Below are 16,719 nucleotides of genomic sequence, written 5' to 3' on the forward strand. Positions count from 1 at the left end.
ACATAAAAGATCCCATGGCACTATTGGAAGAGCAGTGGAGTGTCCTAGCCAATATTTTTCCCTCAACCTACATCACTAATACAGATTATTTGATCACTTATCTCATTCCTGTTCATGGGACCTTGCTGTGCATTTCATTACAACAATGACTGCACTTTAAAAAGTGGCTATGAAGTGCTTTGGCACATCCTGAGGTTCATGAAAGGTGCTATATAAATGCAAGTACTTTCCTTCTTTCTAAAAGATTGTGAGAAGTACACACACTTACAAAACTTGTATAAAATCTAATTCCCATATTTCTTTTCTCCTTTATGCACATGCACTCTTTCCAGGAGTCACTTGATAGCAATCTTGAATTTAAATCCTGGCTCTCTTTTTTAAATATCCTCCCATGACCAAAAACACCAAGGTCATTTATGACCCATCTTCACTGTCTTGGCTAAGAACAGCTAACTCACGACAGACTGATGATTGAATCTAGGACCGTCCTGTTCACTGGGCAGCATTCTTGCCAACTAATTTATCAGGAAAATCATAAGTTTTGTTTCATAATATACCCATTTTGTAATGGCAAGTTGATATCAATATGGTACTCATACCACTTTCATAATGCATAAATTTGAAAATGCTTTTCCGTTTAGTATTTACTGAATGTTGCAACACCAACATTTTAATCAAAGTGATTTACAAATTGGGTATTAATGGCTAAGCTTTGTCTAAATATCTCTATTAACTTGAACATTAACAACCAATAATACATGCTAGTGTGTGCATATATGATCCAAGTAATCGTATTCATGTTAGACTGATTTGGAATAGGTTATTGTGATATGCCTATCACAATAAGGGCATATTGTGATAGGCATATCACAATACCTATTCCAAATCAGTCTAACTTAATTACAAATGCCATGGGCTAAAGTTGTAGTCTGTATTTTATCGAATAGGATTTGGTTTAAAGCAGTCTTCTCAAAATTCGATAATTTTGTGCAAATGAAACACTTTTAAATGCAGATGTATACATTCCTCAATTCATTTATTATGACATGTAGATGGCTGGTAAACACATAAGCATTTTAATTCTCAATACTTTGTATATTATGAACCAAAAACAGATAGATTGTTCATGCAATCATGCAAGTAGCCAATACATCAAGATACTCCATGCAAATTGAAACGTGTAATTACAAAAAATACGTACTTTTTTTTAAAACAAGATTTGAAGTTGAAAAAAATTAAACTGCTACTTATTACTAGAAAGATACAAATTACCACCTTTTGTAAAACGTTAACCAAAATGTCTTAATACATTCATGAAACTCATTCAAAAAATTTCCAAAAGGAATGAGGGACTATTATTAATTCTACAAACATTTTATAATATATTTGTGTAGCGTCTTTCATATCATACAAATAGTGTCATACAGGATCACACTTTACGCAAGGTCATTCAACAAGGAGCTATATTGTCTTATGTGTGCCTTTGGGCAACTAAAAAAAGTTCAAAGCACATACATAATTTTGATAAAAGTTCCACAAATACAATAAATTAGGACTATACTGCTACGTTATCCAACCCAAGTATATCTGCTACCACTGACATTGTTTTCGATTCTTGCAAACTTCCCCCCCACTCCAAAATCATTGTGAATGCTTATCAGTGGCTTTGTCCAGTTAGAAAAGGTCAACTGAAAGTAGAATAAATCACAATGTATTCCTCTTGCAGTAAAGCCAATCACAGACAGCCTTGCATTTGAGAATTTGACCTTCAAAAGTAAAAGTATTATGCTATCCCTGTCACTGAATGAACTAGCTAACATTCACAAAGGCAGTTATTCACATGTACAAGAACTATACAAACATTTAAAATACAATTAAATCTGCACATTATGAATTGAATAGAGTTTTCAATCTTATGCTCTGGTTTCTGACTTTAAAGCAGTGATTTGTGCAAAGTATCTGTATGGCTTTTAATTTTTAGGATTATTGTAGTTTTGCTTATTGTGGTTTTAATAAAGCATAGATCTGTTTACATTTTCTTGACGTGTATTCAAAAGTATTTTTGGACCTGTTCTTGAGGATCGTACTTTTAAAACAAAGCACATACATATAGGTAAATACAGATTTTTGTGTTTGAGGAAAAAGTGGATTAAAACCACATGTGGCTGATTAGGAATCCAGATGTGGCTAAATGCATTTCTGATTAATAAATAAAAAATTAGTAATAGACGCCTCCGTTGGGCATGTGATCTTAATACTCATTGGCACGCTATTGCCTGTGCATTTTACCATTTTACCAAAAAAACCCAAATGGTTAAGATGAAAAGCAGAGTGTGTAAGAGTTTTTTGACTGATGTGGGCGCTTCACTTCTTTGGTTCCTGAATGGTGGTAGATGTTTGTTACATGAATATACACGTATGAAGTACCTTTACCTACACTGCGCGAGTGTATTAAGGTGCTTTCTGCTACAATTAGTATATGTGGCTAGAACAGTGTTGCTGTGGCTAGTCAGCGATTTCTACTGGACAACATTGTTCTAAACACACAGTCCATTTTATCCCAGTAGGTTATGTATGTTCTGCAAGCCATAAACTCATCTGTTTACATATGGTGATTTCAAAAGAAACTGAATAATTTACAGCTTCAGAAAATTGAACTGTTCTATGTAAAATGCATATAACCAATTGATGAAATATATTTTAAAAATGAAAAGATGTATCAAATATGAAGAAACTAAATGAATTGTTAGATATGCAAAGTTTAATCTAAATAACTTTTGCAAATCATGGTTTGTACAATCTCATAGTATATTGACTCACTTATTTAAAAAAAAATGTTTTTCAAGTCCAGATAAAACGTTAGTGAAGAAATCAAGTCTGATATATCCCTGCTAAAAAATTGTTCGGAATTAAGAAATCAGGTGGCACATTCCCAAAACTCTAAATTCGCAAATATAACCTAACAAAGTATTTTTGAGAACTATATGTGAAGTTCTAAGGAACTTCAAAAATGGTTAATTACAGGTCTATAGTAAAAAAGAAAGCTATCTGTTAAATGAACAGTATCCTTTGTATTGACACTGCAGTATTTTCAGGTTACAGTCCATGAGAATTGCGTTAGTCAATTACTACTAATAAATGCAGCTGGTCAAACATTAGAGTTTTCTGCGTAACTATTATCTGATGTACAGTAACTTACATATGAAAGTCTAGATTGTAATACTGATTGCAAAGTGCAATCATTAATGTTCCATCAAGACACTACAACCTCAGGGCAAATATTACTTTCGTAATTACTTTCTGCATTACTATGAAAATGTCTCATTTTTCCTGCCCAACAGATTAGGAGAATAACATTGCCCCAATTTAAAAGAGATAAATGCTGCATAATGGCAGCAATTAAGGAAGTTGTTTGACTGCATGTTCAAGATCTTGTTAGGAACAGATCGAAGATGTGCTTCCAAATTAATTGTTTTTTAAAATTCCCTTTCCTTTTCTTGCCAATGTTCTCCCCTCTCCTCTTCCTCTCAACCCTCTCCTCTTCCTCTCCTCCCCTCCCCTCCTCTCCTGAAGGTGCCGAATCTAGGCTGAGGTACGGCTCTACTGGCAACAGTATCTTGCCCAAGCAAGCATTCTTCGTGTGTAAATCTAGATGGTGGGTGTTGGAAGGCTGTTTGGTAACAGAAGGCATCATAGTCAAGCCCAAACCTATCCTCACCAATGTCAATAGACAAACACTTCCACCAATAGTGACCAGGAGTGAGCACTGCATCCATTTTATTATATACATGATTATATATACTACACATGAAAACATTAACCCATGTGTTCAAAATATTGTTATTTTTCTAATAAAAATCATTATAGAACAACTGGTTATTAATAGCTATTAATGGTGAAGGAAATGAAACTGATGTGACCAAAGGTAACTTGCTGCACAGATTTGTACAGTACCAGTGATCAAAGGTAACTTGCTGCACAGATTTGTACAGTACCAGTGACCAAACGTAACTTGCTACACAGACTTGTACAGTACCAGAGAAAAAGTGATTTATAAACTTCACAGTACTTTGCTCTGATTTCAGCTCACAAGCTCAACTATTTAATCATACAGATATATTAAGTATGAATCTGAAAAGTTTATTGTAAACCAATTGCAATTACAGAAACTGAATGTAAACTATGACAAAAACAGGTATTTATGTCGCAGCAGGTTTTGGGACCTGCAAACTCTGGGATGGGAGTGTAACTTATACACAAGTAGGAGCGTTCCTTTGCCACCAGGCCTAAAAATCATAAGTGCAGTTTTCACACCAGTGTGACTTATACATTGTATTAAAGTTCTGTTCTACAATTAATCACTCTTACCACATCTAAGGTCAAGGACCTTGAAGTTATACTGTAGGATACTTACAAACAAAGATGATTCATACTTTAGCATCCCAAGGTGTAATTTCAGGGCCAAAGTTCTTAAATGTGGCAAAAATGACTGGTTGTAGAATAATGAGCATTGGGAATTCTTAGATTCAAAGTTTAGTGAATCCCCACAACTGAAAGACAAACTCTAATCTACAATTTTTAATCTACTTCATGGAAACAGACACCAATTAGTTTCCCACAGCTTAAAATAATATACATTTTTAGAAACATGCCTGAGTGGTACATTGATTTTAAAATGACCACTATTGATTACATTATGTACCTTATAATTCAAGCGCATCTTTTGCCAATTAAAAATAACCAGGATCTTCTCTTCTGTTATTAACTCTTCTCTTTTCCCTTCCATTTTGTGTTTCTCTCTCCCCCTGCCCTTGCCCTTTTATCAATTAACAGCACTGCAATAGTCATTACCCATACTCCTTAGCATTTTATTAGTGTACTGCTATTCAAAGAGATTTCTGTACATGTCCTCTGGTATAGTTTATTTTAGATGCTGACCAGATTAATTCCCTGCTTTGGGGCGTTAATGTATGGAACTTTTGATGCTCGCTTTGCTAAAATGTAAACAGAAATCCTTGCCTACACGTATAAGCTTAAAAAGAGAATGCAAATATTTTTTAAAACATGCCTGTGTGGTACACTGATTTAAAATAACCTCTCGCATGATTGTTATGTCACTTATTCTTCAAGCACATCTTTTTGTAATCCTGTATTTCAATTATAAATACTGCTCACCAATGATCTGCTTGTTCTGAACATTCACGAGATACTTGATAAATTCATGGAAACAAAATGATTTTTGCTGTATAATGTTCAAGTTTGCATTTATTAAAAATTGAGAATTGTAAACACCCATTTAACATTACACTAAAAACACTACAAATATTGATTGCTGTTGAGGGGGTAGTTTCCTTATAACCCCAAAAATGCAGTCAATATTTATGATTCTACCTTCAGGATAACTCTTGCTTTATAAATGTGAAAGGATTTCACCTACCATACCACACAGACTTTGTGATGGCTACATAAAATGGTATTGATTGCATTGTCAATTGACAATGCAAATAGTGGGCAATTAAAAATAATTTTCTTGCTTATAATGGCTAGTCAGCTATAATCACATTTAGCATTAATAATTTTTTTGAAAGCCATGCCTTTTAAGATGGTTCAAGGTAGTGCTTTTTTCCATCTGGAGGTAAGGAGGTAATGACATTTCAGTACCTCATTCAAGTGGTCATTTTTCATGGATGAGCCTGGGCAGTGTCAATAGACTATTTGACTATGGAAGCGATCATGGCTGAGCCCAATTCTATCATTATCCAACTTCCACATTTCCAGCAGTGATCACTAATAAGAATCAGAAGCTGGAACTTTGGCTGTTCCCCTGCCACCTTGCCACCTCTATCCCCCAAGCTCAGTTCAGTGAAGCTAAAGCCAATTGTAGCTTACCTACCCAGGAGCTTGGCTGGAATTGGTTAACTCAGCACTAACTACAGATCAAGCCTGGCAATTCCTGCATCCTATCACATTTCATAGCATTAAGTTGTACAAGTTACTGTTGTAAGGGAAATAAGATGAATTATTCTTCCAATAAAGTACAAATTCATTAATTAGTTCAGTGTAGAACATCTCTCACCTTTGTGTCACTACTTTCTAAGCATATAAAGCAGCAAAGAAATAAAAGTAATTTGAGTATGTATCAATAGTTACTGAAAGCTTGGCAGCCTGAAATATCTACTAAAAATATGAAGATACAGCTACTTTTCACAATGGGAATTCTAATTTTACTCCGGATGATGACTCTTCTTGTGCAAAGTGGTGAATTATATGTACCTGTAGTACTGGATGCCAAGATCAGAATTGAAAACCCAGGCCCCCAAAACTCCTAGGAGTCCACACGACCAAAGCAAGTGTGGCGGAGCAGAACCCTCATCTGCCCCAGCCCCAGGCTATTAATTCAAAACCTAAATCCCTGGGATGGGATCATTTACATACCATTCAGTCTGAGGATCCTGGAGGCCCAACGGGGCTGAAGGAAAAACCAACCTCTTTGGAGTCTTCGGCTTCAAAAGGAGCTAATCTGCCAACAGACAGGGTAATCAATCTACCCACCAGAAAATGACTGCATCGAAAAAACGAAGTGGAATTCCCCCCCAAATGTTAATGCAGGCGGCCAATCCACCCCCTCTCTAACAATTTCAGGGCTTTACATTCTGCTTGTTAATGTTAAAATTTATTCCAAAAACCCCTAAGTGAATACCACAGAATTAAAAAGCGAAGGATTTAACAAACTGTATTTTATCTTTCAATTACTCTGTTGGGTGGTGTGCTGGGAGCCTCAGATTTGGCCACATTGTTCACAAGTTAAATTGCTAAAAACTACAATACATTTGAAATAATTCTGCTGCAATTTATGGTGGCAGCCAATAAACTAATGACATTTGGCTGGTTTGACCGACATAACGCTGAATGGAAATTTCATCAGGCACACCACACTAGAATTCAATCAACTAATTACTGGAAAATTTCCGTAAATTCAGAAGCAAGTAATAGTGCACCACTCATTTACTAATAAAATAAATGTCAGAACCTTGGGTTTCATGCTTTTTCCAAATTGAGCCAAAGTCACTTTTACAAAGTTTCTGTCTGCACATTTACAAAGTCAATAACTTGCCAGAGATCGAAACATCAATTTTTTTGAAAAATTCTAATTATCACTAGATATAAAATTTGCTATTTTTTTTTAAAAAAAGAATTCTTCCCCATCTTTTGAAGGCAGTGGCTCATACAGGTTCATGGTTCTATACAAAACATATGAAAAAGATGGGAAAGGACCTATTCGTTCACCCAGCCTACCCCATCCAGACATGGTGCACTCCACATGGACCATCGACCCGCCCTGCACACCCCACCAGTCAAGCAACCTCCTGGGAGAGAAAAAAACCTGACGCCAATTTGGGAAAACCACGGGTTAATTTTCACTTTCATTGGGGGCGGAAATCTAGTGGTAACTTCAATGGAAAGGAAAACCGCGCAAGGTGTATAACAGGCAGCCGATCCGCTACCACCAGTTTTCTGCCCCTACCAAAAATGGAAATTGGCCCCTATGTGTGGCTGCAGCCATCCAGTATCTCACCCATGTGGTTCCTCTTTGTGGGCTGACACGGTGAGTGTTAGCAGACTATTCTTTGTTGGGGTCACCAAAGCCAAGCTTGATCCTGTCCTCACTTGATATCCACATGTGCTCTTTCTAGCAAGTATCATTGGTTGGTGATCGGGAGAGTAAACACCAACTTTTTTCCCTCCTTTCATAGGGAGACTGAAACCAACTTTAGTGCCCCTTTTTTCCCAGCTAAGTTCAGCTAACTCTGCCTAGATCAGGGGATTGAACATGGGATCTTTGTGTTCTGTATGGCTCAGTACTACATAATGCATTGCATTTACTGAGTAAGCCACTGGGAACCGTGACAGGACAGTTTTAAAAATTAAATACTGTAATTACTAAACAAATCAATTCCCAAACAGTAAATGTGTATTCCTTTCCTCGTATATGCTTGCAATTATTCTGGTGTTTGACATAGGCACTTAAGGTGTTGTACCTGTTCCCTTTAAACAGGGCACACTAGAAACAAATTGCTTTTACTCATTGGGTACCCTTTTTGTCAATGGATTTTCAGAAATAACTAGTGTACATTGTCATTAAGTTAGTGTTTTGTAAACCAGCTGCTTGTAAAATTCTGTTACACTAGTTTAACTTGAATGGTGGCAATGCAGGACAATGGACAAGTAGTGCTGGAGTGATGGGTTGATGGTTCAACTGTCGACTGAATTTATAATGATACAAATAAAAGGGGGGGGAGGGGGAGAACCCCAATATTAAAAAAATATATATCTGATATTAAAGTACCATCATAGAAAGCTGAGAAAGTTCTGAATTGGAAACTTCTTTTCCCCATCTCTCCTGAAGGTGCTGACTCATGCTGTGGTACAGTCCCACCAGCACCAGTAGCCCAAAGTTTATAAGCCTATGCAGTGCATAGGGGCAGGATATTCCAAAAAGGTGGGCATCACAGCAGAGTCTAATTCTTACAAGCTCATATCCTAGCAGGAGTCACTGGATTCTGACAAAGTGTGGGAAGCCTGGCTGATTTCCCCCCCACCCTCTCCCTCTCCCTCTCTCCATCTCAAGGGCTAAGGCCAATTGTAGTACACCAAAAATTGTCCTGGCTAAGATCAGCAATTACCAGATGCCAAACTTAGACCTTCAGGTCTATTTGGCTTAGTTCTATGCCAAGATGGTCCCTTTACTCACTAGGCCATATAGAAAGCCCTGATTGCATTTTAAAAGAAAAGTTATATGTTCATTTTCATTTCTCTGCCAGGGATAAATAAAGCTAAAACAGAAGGACCCAAAAAGCAAATGCTGTATGACATTCCCCAATGCCCATTTTATATTAAATGGTTCAATTGCTGGATCCAGACAGATTATAGAACAAATTAAAATTGAGATTTATGTACAGTACCATTTGTATGCTTCCTAGGAAGCATCTACTGGATAAGAATGTGAAGGTAAAAGAAACAGAATTATGTTTAAAACATGCATGAAATTGTCCTTTTAAAAGGAACTGTGTAAGATGTGGTATTATTAATTCAAATCATTTGATCCAGTTGTGAACCACCATCATTTCTAAACTTGTTCTCTTGCCATTGTCTTCGCAGCTGTGTTACATCCCTGCCAAACCATTCATGTAACCTGGTAAAGCTGAAAGTCCCTGTTGCTGTATTATTATCTTGGGTGAGCATCAGACCACCAATCCCAGATGTTGCCCCTCCTGTTCCTGTTCTCCGCCTAGGGGGCAGAGGTGGTGGCAAGCGTTGTGTATGTAGTGGTCTTTCAGGTGCCTGGTCTGAGAAATGCTTCAAGATATCATTATTATCATTAACAGCATGTGCTTTGCCATTCAACTCAGCATCAATAGCTTGATCTTGTGCGGTGTTCCAGGGGACATAGCCATTTTCCTTAACAGGAGTTCCATAAGATATAGAGCAGCTGTGTGAGATTTGTGGTGCTATACGAGGATTGGTTGCATGCTTTCGCAGTGGTGGTTTTCTCTGGCTTTTACGGCCGCTGACTCTATTTTGCTGCATTTCTTCCAATTGCTTTTCAAGTTCCTTTACAACAATTCTCATGTAGTCAAAGCTTGCACGAGATAAAGCTTTAACCCAGGACTCCATTTCTCCCTGGCTCTCAGCAGCCATTTTATAGGTCCGTGATTTAGAACTGTCAAACTTGATTGCAAAGGCATACTCCTCTGAAGATTCACACAACTCCACAGTACATCCCTCAAGTACGATCACTCCAATTGGTTCTCTGCTATCCTTTTCTTCAAAGTAAAAAAACAGATTACCCTTCAAAACAAACCAGCGCCTGTGGTAAGCAGTGTTTCGCTCTCCCTTTTTATGCAAGTATCCAGTCTTGTCAGTAGGAGAATCACAGGTAGCATAATATGCCACACTTCGTTCATTCAACTTCATACTTCAGTTTCTACAAACAAAAATCACAAAGGACATCTGAAATGGAGAACACACTTATTCTGACAAAGAATAATTACAGAGTCACTGTACCATGCAACCCTCAGCCTCAACCGGCATGCAGATTTGGTTACATTTGAGAGGCAAGTTTTGCCTATCGAGCACCAGTAACACTTTAAACAAATGGACCACTCCATCTCATGGAGGAGGAAAAATTTAAACTCAGTAATTGATGTGTTGTGTTGAATTCACTGAGAAATAGCTCGCAAGAATGTATCAGAATGCAGGTTGTATGGAGGTACCCAGGAAACATCTACTCAAAAGGATGCACAGTACAAATGGTCTAGACATAGAATTTACAATGAATAGCATGAAATGTGTGAAGTGGAATTGTTTGTGTCTATGTGCCACATTAAGATTCTAGATAAAATGCACAAATTCTTTAAAAAAAAATAAAACCAATGTGAGATGTAGCCTTAATTTAAGAGATGGAAAATGGCTGGATCACAACCATACGGTCAACTGTAGTGTTCCAAAAGAGGAAAAGCATCTAAACTTTAAATTAGTGTTGACAATATTAGCAGCAGAGCATTTAACAGTTTCTTCTATGATCTTCATTTTCAGTGGGAAGCCGTGCTTTCAGGAACACGGGTCGAAGATCCTGATTGTGGAATTATCCCTAATGTGTTCTTTCCTCTATTTCAATGCAGGCATTAGCCCATTTATTTTAATGTGTTAAGCGGTTGTAAGGCAATATTACAAACAGTATTTTTGAGGCTCTAATATATGAATGTGATTTTAGTTTTGCAAATTTGCTGCATCATATGATCAGGAGTTATTTGATCACCATTTCTTTGGGGGTGAAAAAACCTTAAAGGGGGAAGAGATGCAAAAGACTCAATATCTAAAAATGCATTTATCTCATAGCACTGTTGCTGATGGTAACCCCGGCTTCAGCCGCAGTGTTCACAGAATCATAGATTGATTCAGCACAAACGGAGGCCATTCGTGCCTGTGCCAGCTCTTTGAAAGTGCTATCCAATTAGTCCCACTCCCCTGCTCTTTCCCCATAGCCCTGCAACTTTTTTCCTCTTCAAATATTTATCCAATTCCCTTTTGAAAGTTATTATTAAATCTGTTTCCACCACCCTCAGGCAATGCATTCCAGGTCATAACTACTTGCTGTGTAAATTTTTTTTCCTCATCCCGCCTCTGGCTCTTTTGCCAATTAACTTAAATCTGTGTTCTCTGGTTACCGACCCTTCTGCCACTGGAAAAAGTTTCTCCTTATTTACGCTATCAAAACCCTTCATGATTTTGAGCACCTCTATCAAGTGTTGCTTCCAGAGATACTAGTATCCAACTAAAGAAGTTGTTTTTTCCAGCACTTTTGCAGGCAGCACTACCAGAGTTGCATTGTGAATGGTGACTTCAACAGTGCCAGCCACCATAATTTTCTAATTCAGCCCACCCATATAGGCCTGCACTACAGTGTTCCAACGCTGACCTCTGGTCCAGCCAACAGGGAGGGTCCAACAACCAGGAACTAAAGTTATAAATTGTAATTTTCAAAGAAATAAAAAAAGCAAAAATCTGCAAATGCTACAAATCTGAAATGAAAACAGAAAATTTTGTAAATATACACAGCAGATCCATAAGCATCTGTAAAAATACATGTTACTTTTTACAGATGTTGACAGACCTACTGTGTATTTCCAACATTTTGCTTTTGTTGAAACTTTCAAACAACAGTGCTTGCACAAGTTGTTTTCTGTTGCCATCAGCAATGTGCAATCTCCCCTCCAATACACAGGGTTGAATCCGCAGAACCAGCAACCAATACAATTACAGAACCATTTATGCATGAATATTTAACATTTCTGAAGACCATATCTTGAAACCCCTAGCTACCTACTGAAACATTATATAATTTCAGCTTTTTCTTATTTATGTTTATATCACAGAATTAAAACTGCTAAATGAAACTTTATTGAACAGAAACACCAACTGCTGTCTTCCTGTCCTCCAGCAGCTGCCCCTTCTGATCTTTTGACAAAACTATTTCTTGCAACTTCTGCGAGTCCTCCTTTTTACCTTTCTTCTAACTGGTGGTACAATTGATAGCTCTCCTAAGAAGGAAGTTCACCTTTTTGTCTCCCTTTCTCCTCCAATTCTAATTTTGATCTTGGTTAAAAAAAAACTTGCTTCCATTTTCCAATCTGTTGAACCATTTTGACCAATGTCAATTTTCCTCCCTGCCATGTCTATGCCAACTAATGGTCACTCTGTATATAACTAAATCTAATTTCAAACCAACCTCAATGAAATCAATGGTAATGAAAATTGGGCACTTTCAATAACAGGCGGCTGATTCAAAACGCCAGTTTTAAGCCCAGACAGCAAGTTGAAAATCTACCCCATTGTACCAATGGCTTGTTTTTCATTTTATCATTTGCAAAGCAAGATTCACACGTTATATATTTGACCTAAATAAGGATAAAGTAAACCATTTACCTTCTACATTATTAAAAATGGTGAGTTTTGAAGCCATGAAACCTTCTAGTGATCTGATTGGTCCATTTCCCAGATGATAAAGCCCTGTCTCAATATACCACTCTGACTGGTGATCCAATTTCCCAGCTAACGTGACACCAGATTGTAAATATTGTAATCTTATCAGTCCATGTTAACCAGGTGACCAGCAAGGCAGGGACTTATTCTTTTACTGTATTTGGAGGGTGCTCTTCCATCTTGCCTCCTTCTGGCCGTGCTCCTGCCTTTCCCAAGCAACCTGGAGCCATAGCCAGCCCTTCAAGGTTATCTGTTTCTTTCACCCTGGCTTTCATTTACACTTCTAATCTAGACAGCACACCTTCCCTCCTGAGTGCTCTGGGCTCAATGCGGGGCCTCCTGTTCTCCCTAGCCTAAGCCCACTAATGGCTTTGCATACTGCAATCCCTACCTCCATGCTGTACTCTCTGGCCCCATAGATTGTTCTGCACTCACCTGCTCCACTCCCTGCCTCCATGCATTGTTGCCTGGCCCTCTGCTCTTTCTGGCATTGTACTGTCTCACACCGGCCTACTCTGAAGCTTTGGACTACCCCACCTGTGTTCGGTGGAACCCAGCTGCCTCCTCACCCAGATACCACTATCTCCCTATGCTGACAGTCCCACTTCTACTGGGTTCTCCTGTGTGCCCACTCAGACTGCTACTTCTCAAACTCAGCTTAAAAACTTACCCCTTCAGCCCAGTTTAACCTAGTTATTAGATTTTACTGTTACAGTTCAGAAAAGGTAAAAATAATCTGATGCATGGTGTTTATTAAACTCTCCATGACTGAGGCAATATATTTGTTGAATATTATAAATAGAGATTCACAGCCATTGATACTAAATCTCAGTCAATAGTGAAAACTAATTTTATCATGTGATTGCTGGTCCATAGATCTATAGCATTTTAGTCCAAGGGTATAAAATTAGAAGAGCAAGAGAGTATGTCACCAAATCTTTGTTCTGTATATATTTTTAAATGAAAAATTAAGCTCTTTTTCCTTAAACTATCCCTCATTTTGACCGTTATCCAGCATCAATACTCCCAGACGCCCTGCAGGGAGCCAGCAGCTGATGCTGTTTCTTAGTGATAGATCCTGAATGATACCAATCCAGAGCATGTTCATGTTCCAAAACAACACTGCTGTCAGAACTACCCATGGTCCAGGCTCCCTACCAACATCAAAGAGATGAGAGAGATACTTGTTTCAGAGCTGGGCAAGGGCACAGTTTAACAAGGTGGGGTTTGCAAGAGAATTGCATAAAATGTTCAGCCTTGAGTACAAAACCTTTTACTTTGTAATCTGCACAAGAGATTCCTTTAAGTATCAGAAAAATTATAATCAACATTATACCTTATGACATTTAAAGCTTTTAAATAGATATATACAACTTTATAGCACAGCAGGAGTCCATTTGGCCAATCATGTCAGTGCCAGCTCTTTGCTGGAGCAATCCAAAACTAATTCCACTGCCCTGCACTCTCCCCATAGCCCTGTTTCTTCATTTACTTCAAATATTTATCTAATTTTCCCTTAAAAGATGCAATGGTCTCTGCCTCAATCGCTCCCTATGGCAAGGCATTCCACAATCCAACAATCCTGTGTGTAAAGAAATCGATCATCACTCTGTTAGTGACTATTTTAAATTTATGACATCCTTGTCACGACTCCCCAGAGTCTTTCCCCAGTCTATTAAAACACTTCATAATTTTAAAAACCTCCATTAAATTTCCTCTTAGCCTTCTCTGCTCCAGTAGGAATAGTACTACTATCTCAAGTCCTTCTTCAGATCTATAGCTTCCCAACCCCAGTATCATCCTGGTGAATCTACACTGTACACTCTCCAGAGTTTTAATGTCCCTTCTGTAATGTGGAGACCAAAATTGCACACAATACTCTAGCTGTGGCCTAACCAATGTTTTGTACAAATTTATTATTACTTCTTTAGCTGCCTGTAACAAGATACAGCAACTGAAATAATGAATACATAGCCCTTGAAACCCCTTGTACATCACACTAAAGAGAAACAAGAGTATATCGCTAAAATAAAAACATAATATGCTGGAAACACTCAGTAGCTCAGCCACCATCTGTGATGAGAGTAGACAAGTTAATGTTTCAGGTATAGACACTTCATCGGAACTGGAAGATATTACGTATGAACGGCATTTAAAAAGGAACAGAACAAGGGGGAGGGGGAAAAATATACATATCTTCCAGTTCTGTGAAGGGTCCATACCTAAAAGATTAACTTGTCTGTGATTGCTCCAGATGCTGCCTGACCTGAGAATTTCCAGAATTTTCTGTTTTTGTTTCATATTTCCAGCATCTGCTGTTTTTTTTTAGTATCTTTCTGAACTTCGTCCCACCTTAAATCTCTGATCACAAAATAGTATTAGCATAGCAACCACACCAGAATCGTGGCTTGTGCATTTATACTTTGTAGAGTGTCCTTGAGAACCCGTGAAGCATCTGCTGGGAGGGAGGGACCCTTGTCTCAGACCCTAAGGCTGAAAAAAACTAGCATTCCACACAGGATCTAATGGATGCAGTTCATGCGCACGCGCGTTGCCAGTCAACCGGCGATGGATGGGGCAGGAACCCGCAGCAAGGGAACGTTTTTACCGGGCGGAGGAATTAACAGCACAAACCCTCCCTCAAGTCAATAACGCATTTATTGATTATAAATCGCATTTAGACTATCTGTAAATGGTTAAACAGTACGACGCGGACGGTTCGGTTTTCACAGGTTCCCCCGTTTAGTTGCCAGGCCTCGGTTCGAGGGATAAAGAAAAGGTAAAACTCGTCAGAGTGAGAGGGGGGAAACACAAGGGCTTTAACTGCGAATTATTGCCAACTCTTAAAACAGCCACTGGTTAATCTGTAAGTAGGAAAAGAGAGAGTGTGTGAGGCCCTGTTTTACTCACTCGCTCGAGTCTCTCAGGCCCCCGCTCGCGTTCATTATCTTTTCCTCCTTTTACGTTTAAAGTTATTCAAAAAAAACGTGTGACGTCACAGCAAAGCCAGGATGACTCCTGTCTGTTCATTCAGCAGTTGCTGTGCCAAGCCTGGCTCCCATTCTTTCCCTGAGGAAGCTTCTCAATGTTGAAATGTGTTATTATTAAAGTTGGTTTTTTTTAGTGTACAGTTTTGCATTCAAACTTTCATGGCCTACCTGTCACTGTAATCTCCTCCAATCCTACTACCCTCCACCCCAAATTTCACTCTGGCCCTCATGTCGTGCAACACCCACCCCCTCCCTTTCCCCCACCATTGGTGGCTCTGCCTTCAGTCGCCTAGGCTTAACGGTTTGAAATTGCCTTAGTGTTGCCAACTCTGGTTGGATGTATTCTTGGAGGTTTCATCCCATGACTTGCCTCCAACCATCCTGCCCAGTCAAACAGCCTTTCATGCCATCTCCAATATTTTTATAACTAATAAACTAAAGTGTTCAAAGAAAATGGACAAAAACAAACAATTTTTTTAATGCCCCTGTGATTTTTCTCCTAGGTTGTTCGCACCAGTGACCAAGAGATTAATCTTTACTTCCTGCTGACCCCAGGACAATCCTGGAGGGTTGTCAGCCCTAAATTCCCTCCCTAAACCCCTCTTTTTCCTTTTTTCCACTTCCTGCTTCCCCCTCAAAACCTGCCTCTTTGACCAAGCTTTTGATCACCCCTCCTAATATGGAGTGGTGACCAAAAATGAATGCCTTTGGATTGGCATTCATTTTTATTTTGATTATACCTTGACATTTTTTTTACATTAAAGATGTTATATAAATACAAATTATTGTTGTTCTGCACTACTGAAATTGATTTGAGGCTATTTGTAAAGAATTTTTTTTAAGATCACCTGGTGGTATGATGGCATCAAAGGATGGAGTTTGAATTCATTTCCCCCCTCCCATCCCATAGAGTTCATAATCTTTGCCACATTGTTGTAGGAAGTTGCTGAAGTGAAACAAGACCCATCCTTGAATGGGGAGCGAAAGTTGGTTCGGGGTTCTTTACTGGGCTAGCCTTGGGTAACTCCTGCTGGTTGAAGTTAGGATTTCTTGTTTTTCCAATTAAACCGATACCCCCTCCCCCATTGAAAGTTTTTGAATTTAAATGTATCTGCATTATAACCCCGCCAGAACACCCAAAATGCCCGAATAACAGAGTTACCTTTTACATATGGAAAAACTTTGG

The 16,719-nt window shown here is 38.4% G+C and overlaps 1 protein-coding gene across 1 annotated transcript; it reads right to left on the reverse strand.

Moving 5' to 3' along the window:
- Window positions 1-1,019: 1,019 nt before the first annotated feature.
- pheta1 (PH domain containing endocytic trafficking adaptor 1) lies at window positions 1,020-15,515 on the reverse strand. The gene is made up of 2 exons (XM_068005852.1): window positions 15,454-15,515; window positions 1,020-9,985 (listed from the first exon to the last, which is right to left on the reverse strand). The coding sequence occupies exon 2, from the start codon at window positions 9,973-9,975 to the stop codon at window positions 9,091-9,093; it is 885 nt and encodes a 294-aa protein (XP_067861953.1). The 5' UTR covers window positions 9,976-9,985; window positions 15,454-15,515; the 3' UTR covers window positions 1,020-9,090.
- Between the last annotated feature and the right edge of the window lie 1,204 nt (window positions 15,516-16,719).

Source organism: Heptranchias perlo, chromosome 25, assembly GCF_035084215.1.
Source record: "Heptranchias perlo isolate sHepPer1 chromosome 25, sHepPer1.hap1, whole genome shotgun sequence".
NCBI classification, from domain to species: Eukaryota; Metazoa; Chordata; class Chondrichthyes; order Hexanchiformes; family Hexanchidae; genus Heptranchias; species Heptranchias perlo.